Source organism: Xyrauchen texanus, chromosome 39 (assembly GCF_025860055.1).
Source record: "Xyrauchen texanus isolate HMW12.3.18 chromosome 39, RBS_HiC_50CHRs, whole genome shotgun sequence".
Lineage (NCBI taxonomy): Eukaryota > Metazoa > Chordata > Actinopteri > Cypriniformes > Catostomidae > Xyrauchen > Xyrauchen texanus.
Window position 1 is genome coordinate 15846696 of NC_068314.1, and position 5349 is coordinate 15852044.

The 5349-nt window shown below is 31.2% G+C and overlaps 1 protein-coding gene across 1 annotated transcript; it reads left to right on the top strand.

The window, feature by feature from the left end:
• The first annotated feature begins 620 nt into the window (after positions 1-620).
• On the top strand, positions 621-5037 carry ghrh (growth hormone releasing hormone). Its single transcript, XM_052111434.1, has 4 exons — positions 621-700; positions 1877-1951; positions 2056-2166; positions 4863-5037. The coding sequence occupies exons 1-4, from the start codon at positions 621-623 to the stop codon at positions 5035-5037; spliced, it is 441 nt and encodes a 146-aa protein (XP_051967394.1).
• The last annotated feature ends 312 nt before the right edge of the window (positions 5038-5349 follow it).

The window sequence follows — 5349 nt, forward strand, 5'->3', positions numbered from 1 at the left end:
CGACAACCACAAACAAGGACAAACATAAGGTAAATGTAATATTTTAATCTTTTTAAGCCGTTAACTTTAACTCTTCAGATTAAAGCTCAAAAGTAAACTTATATAAGTAATTATACATAATTAAGAATTATTTTAAATTTGAAAGTAAAACATAAAGGTTCTTAAAAATGAAGGTTCTTCAGCAAAGTACCCACTTTTTATCATTTTATCAGAAACATTTTCACCATGTACTGTTCTTGAGTTAGATGGTTCTTAAGAAATTAAAAAACGTCCTTGATGTTATACATTATAGGTTATTCAAGTTATTTTAAAGCACCAGCATACAAGTAGATGGCTTTCTTAACAACTTGAGAATAAAAAGTTCTTTGAGAAATATAAAAGGTTCTCCAATGGCATCAGATTGTAAAAGCATTTTTGGTTCTAATTTGACCCTTAATTTTTAAGAGTGAAAGATAAGGTTAATGTAGTTTTTTACCAGCCGATAGAATAAAAAATAAATAAATAAAAAAAAGGTAATGTTAAAAAAGCAATTACATGCTCAACTGCAGTAAATTCCATATGTGAAAGTGTTGCTTCAGCGGATTGTGAAATGTAAAGTGAAGTGTGTTTCTATTGTCAGAATGATGGACAGAACTGCCCTTTTGACACTCTGCTGCCTGTTGCTGCCGGCAACATCCTCCCCGATCTATCCATCACTGAGGTAAGACACAGACTGTTAGCATATAAAGTACTGAATGGATAATTATTATGTGTCTAGGTAAATGGATTAAGGTTGTCTTAAAAGATCTTATCTATTCCATGTTTTTATTAAATACATTAAAAGTCTGTTTAACTTTTAAATTCTTTAATTATTCTTTAATTTACATTCATTTAAAAAAAATAAAATAAAATTACATTAAATTTAAGTGGTAATTATCATTTCCAAAGATAATATGGCTAAAATAATATGTAATATTTGGTAAATATTTGGGTTAATATTTTATAATAATAATAATAATAATAATAATAATATCATTGTGTTTTAATAAAATTAATATTACACCAAAAATAAATTGAAAATTTACACATTTCAATTTCATAACGAAATTCCATTAAAATGAATTAAGTTAACTTTATTAAAATAAAATACAAAAAAACGTAAACATTTTAAGTTTTATTCATTGAAATGTGTTAAAAAAATTACACAATTCGTTGGAATTTGTTTTGAAATTTGAATGCGTAAATCTTTAAAATAGGCTAAAATATTTTGTTTATAATATCATGTAAAAATGCATATTTTAGTTGGTTTTAATAGTTGGCTGTTGTATAGGGAATAGCTCAGCTTTATCAATTTACATAGATCATTGTTATAAGTCTTAATGTGGGCTCTCTCGTGTATCTTTTTTTTGCAGCTGACCCATAACAAATAACAATAACATATTTTAGAATGACAAAGTCTTTAAAAGCTCCTAAATGAGAAACTATACTTCAAATCTTTAACAGTATTATATAACGCAATAGTAGACCATTCTCACAGCATCTGATTTGATCAACACATGACATTTACAACCCTTGTTGGGTTACAGCTAATTAACAGTGTATGACTCATTTTTTCACAGAAATTTTTATGGCTTCAATACAAACACATGGGCAGTGAGTAGGGTGTGAATAGTACTCACAGACAAAGAACTGCTCCCTGTGAGAGCAGCGAGTAATACTGGAAAGCCTGTGTGCTGCTTGTGATCGCATGTTGAGGATCACAGGTCACCCTAAGTGACCGAGGCTCCGCTCTGCTTTTGTTGTGTTAACTACGTTCAGGGCATCTCATTAGCAATAGATGTTGGACATCTGTGACATATTTAACACTTATATTTTTTTCTTTTGATGTGTTTATTAGGTTTGGTCAGAGAGCGGCTGAAATACCGATGACCTCCTCCATTGATGATCCAATGCATCTGCAGACAGACACTTCGTTTGGGTCAGTCTGTCTGAAGAGATATCTATCTCATATATTCTCATATGACTTTAATTACAGTCATTTATCTTTGCCATAACTATATGTTGTTTAAACATCAGTTTTAGGTCTGGAAGACATGCCGATGCCATCTTTACCAACAGCTACCGAAAAGTTCTCGGTCAAATATCTGCAAGAAAATTCCTTCAGACTGTTATGGGCAAAAGACTTGGGTAAGTTTTTATGCAGATGCTAACAGTGCAAAAAAAAAAAAACAGCTGTATTTTGTCTAGTAGCATATAATAAAATAGTCTGTATATTAATATATTATATGGTTAGTTGATGCATGTCCATTTTGTTATGAAAATCACGACATTAGGTCCTCTAACTGCTCACCATTTTACCTAAGAAATTCATAATTTAACATTTAAAATTGTTCATGTAGTTTTTCAATGAAAATGAGGATATTAAGCCATGCATGTATGCATAATAATTACAAATGTCTTAAATGATGAATGCATATCACATTGAAGAACATTTAAACTACCCATATACAGAGACAGACATTCAAAAGTTTGGAAACACCATAACATTATTAACATTCTTTAAAGAAAATTATAATTTTCTTCAACAAGGATATCGATCAAGTATTGCAGTGACATGTATAATGTATAAGGCATGTATAAAGTTTCAAAAGACCAGGGTCAGAAATGAATAGGGGCTCAGGGCAAAAATGCCACCGAAATTGATAAAATGCCCCAAAATTAAAAATGCAGAGGCAAAATAAAAAACACCCGTAATGAGTTATTTTGTGCTTTGTTTGTAACATCTGATATACAGTACTGTGCAAAAGTCTTAGGCACATAAGATGCTTCACAAAAGCATTTGACTTAAGATGGCTATTTATATTTTCAGCTTTAGTGTCCCAAACTTTACTTTTGCAAATAGAATAGAATAGAAGAACAAGGAGCCCTGCAACAGATGGCAAGGTTCCCACAAAGGCCCCATTGAATATTGTGTCAGTCTGAGATTATATAAAGAGACAGAAGCTATTGAGACAGCCGAAATAGATAGAAGATCTGTAAACAATTCTCCAAGAAGCTTGAAACATCTTATCTGCCAACAACCAAGAAAAACTACATCCAGGTATATCTAGGAGAATAGGTAAAAGGCAAATGTGGTCACACCAAATACTGATTTAGGTTTTTTTATGTTTACTGGACTGTATGATGTTAATTGATAAATTAAAACTATTTATTGCATAATTTTTTTAAGATATCCTCATTATCCAACATCCCAAGTTCCTAAAACATTTGCACAGTACTGTATTTCTTCATATTTTATTCTAGACCTAGGTATATAGTATTACACATTTTGTTTCATAAACATTTTTTATGTTAATAATTGTATTATACTGAAGTGTTTGACCAAACCACATAAAGGTAACAAATGTCCCTGAAAAATATTTCCAGGGGGCAATTTTTTTCACTTGTTGCAATTATGCTTTAGGCATTCAAGCAGGATGTTTATTAAGATATTTAGGTCACATTTCTTCCTATGGTTTCAGTAGCACTTCCCCAAAGATACCATTAGTTTGTATTCTTTTCACCTTGCCAGACATTTAACAGCAGCTTAACACCTCAACCTTAGACTCATCCATACAAAATACTCATTTCTAATCATTTATTATCAATTTTTTTTTTTTTTTTTTTTTGCCCATTCTAGCTTTTTCTTCTTATTTGCCAGTTTCAGATATGACTTTGTTTTTGCATCCCAGAGTCTTCTCTTCACTGCATGTACTTGCCATTGAAGCTGTCATCAGGAATTGTGAGGATTCTGTTTCTCAATTTAGAGATTCTGATACTTGTCCTTTAGTTGTTGTGCTTCTGAGTCATCCATTTCACTTTCTCTGTCCAGTTACTTTCAAGTCAGTACTGCATAACCTTCATTTCTTATTGATGATGATTTTTTGAGAAATTAGTTTCTTTTTGGATATATTTTAAACTAAAATTTGACATGGAAGTGCAAAGTGACTTACAGGAAATGCAGTACTCTGTATTGCAGTCCAAATGTCATATAGCACAACCGTTTTCAGCCATTATAACAAAAATAAATGTTTCTTGAGAATGATTACTCAAGGATTAGTATAGTACTATAACAGTATAGTAGACTGGAGTAATGACTGCTGAAAATGGGGCTTTGTCATCAATGGCAAAAACAGAATTTTTAAATAAATACAAATATTATTAATTCGTTTTTATATATATATAAAAAAAACAGCTATTTCAAACAGTCATTTTCAACCATTGTAAACAATCATCTTCTTTCAAGAACAATATATACTGTACCGTATACTGTATTAACAATAATGAGTGAAAACAATCACTCCAATCCTCTACGTATGTTCTTAGTGTATAGGACTACAGCAGTTGTGTGTAATGCATTACTAAGTAATTCTTTACTGTAATTAAATTACTTTTTCATTGAACAAAGTAAAGTTATTACTCTTAATTGTTCAGTAATTTAATTACAGTTACTTCTGATGTAATTGCGTTCAATTCTTTATAGACTATAGAACAATTCTATATAAAACAATAGTAATTTAAAATCTAAATCTAATGTTAAAATATATGTTTTCTAATTTAATGCTGCAGCCTTAAATTCTTTGGCCAGTTCATGAATAATATATTTGATTTTATATGATTTATTTGAAAAAAATAAAAGAACAGTTCACCTGGTCGAGGTTGATAAGGGTTTTAGAAAGTAGTTAGTAATGCAATTACGTTTCAGACAGTACAGTAATCTGATTACACTGTAGAAGATGTAATTAGTAGTTAGTAATTAATATATTTTTTAAAGAAGTAACTTACCCAATAATGGGCTATGGTATATCTCATCAAACTTAAATCTATATTTTTTCTGTCAACAGACCAGAAACTAAAATTGTAAAACGCCAGCCTGGAGTGTATGGAGACACCTACAAGCAAGAAATGGATATGGACGTCATTCAGAGGGAACAAAGTTACAGAGAGCCACAAACAGTTAAAAAAACACTGCAAGTTCTCAGTAGTTATTTACCAATTGAACTGATCCGAAAACTGTGAACTGTCTTCATACTGAGATTTGCAGCATTTCACAGTTGATTGCTATAACTCAATTCACCATTCCAGCAGTTCCTTGTTTACGCACTGACGCCAGACAGCAAGTTTTTGGAAGGTCTACCACAGGAGTAAGAAAAAAAAAAATCAGTACATGCTCAACTCCATCTACGTCTTACACATATGGTGGCATGTGGTACAACTGACCATTCGCAAAGCCCTGCCTTAAAATGACCAATCCTACCTTAGCAACCGTTGCCCTCCGCCATATTGACAAAGGCTTTTGCTATTTTTGATTGTAGATCTATAGAAGTCTTG

Excerpts from the sequence above, each read along its gene's own strand:
- ghrh (XM_052111434.1), top strand. The coding sequence starts at position 621 with ATGATGGACAGAACTGCCCTTTTGACACTCTGCTGCCTGTTGCTGCCG. Across the intron at positions 701-1,876 it reads CCGATCTATCCATCACTGAG|GTTTGGTCAGAGAGCGGCTG; the intron begins GTAAGACACAGA and ends TGTGTTTATTAG. Across the intron at positions 1,952-2,055 it reads CATCTGCAGACAGACACTTC|TTTTAGGTCTGGAAGACATG; the intron begins GTTTGGGTCAGT and ends TTTAAACATCAG.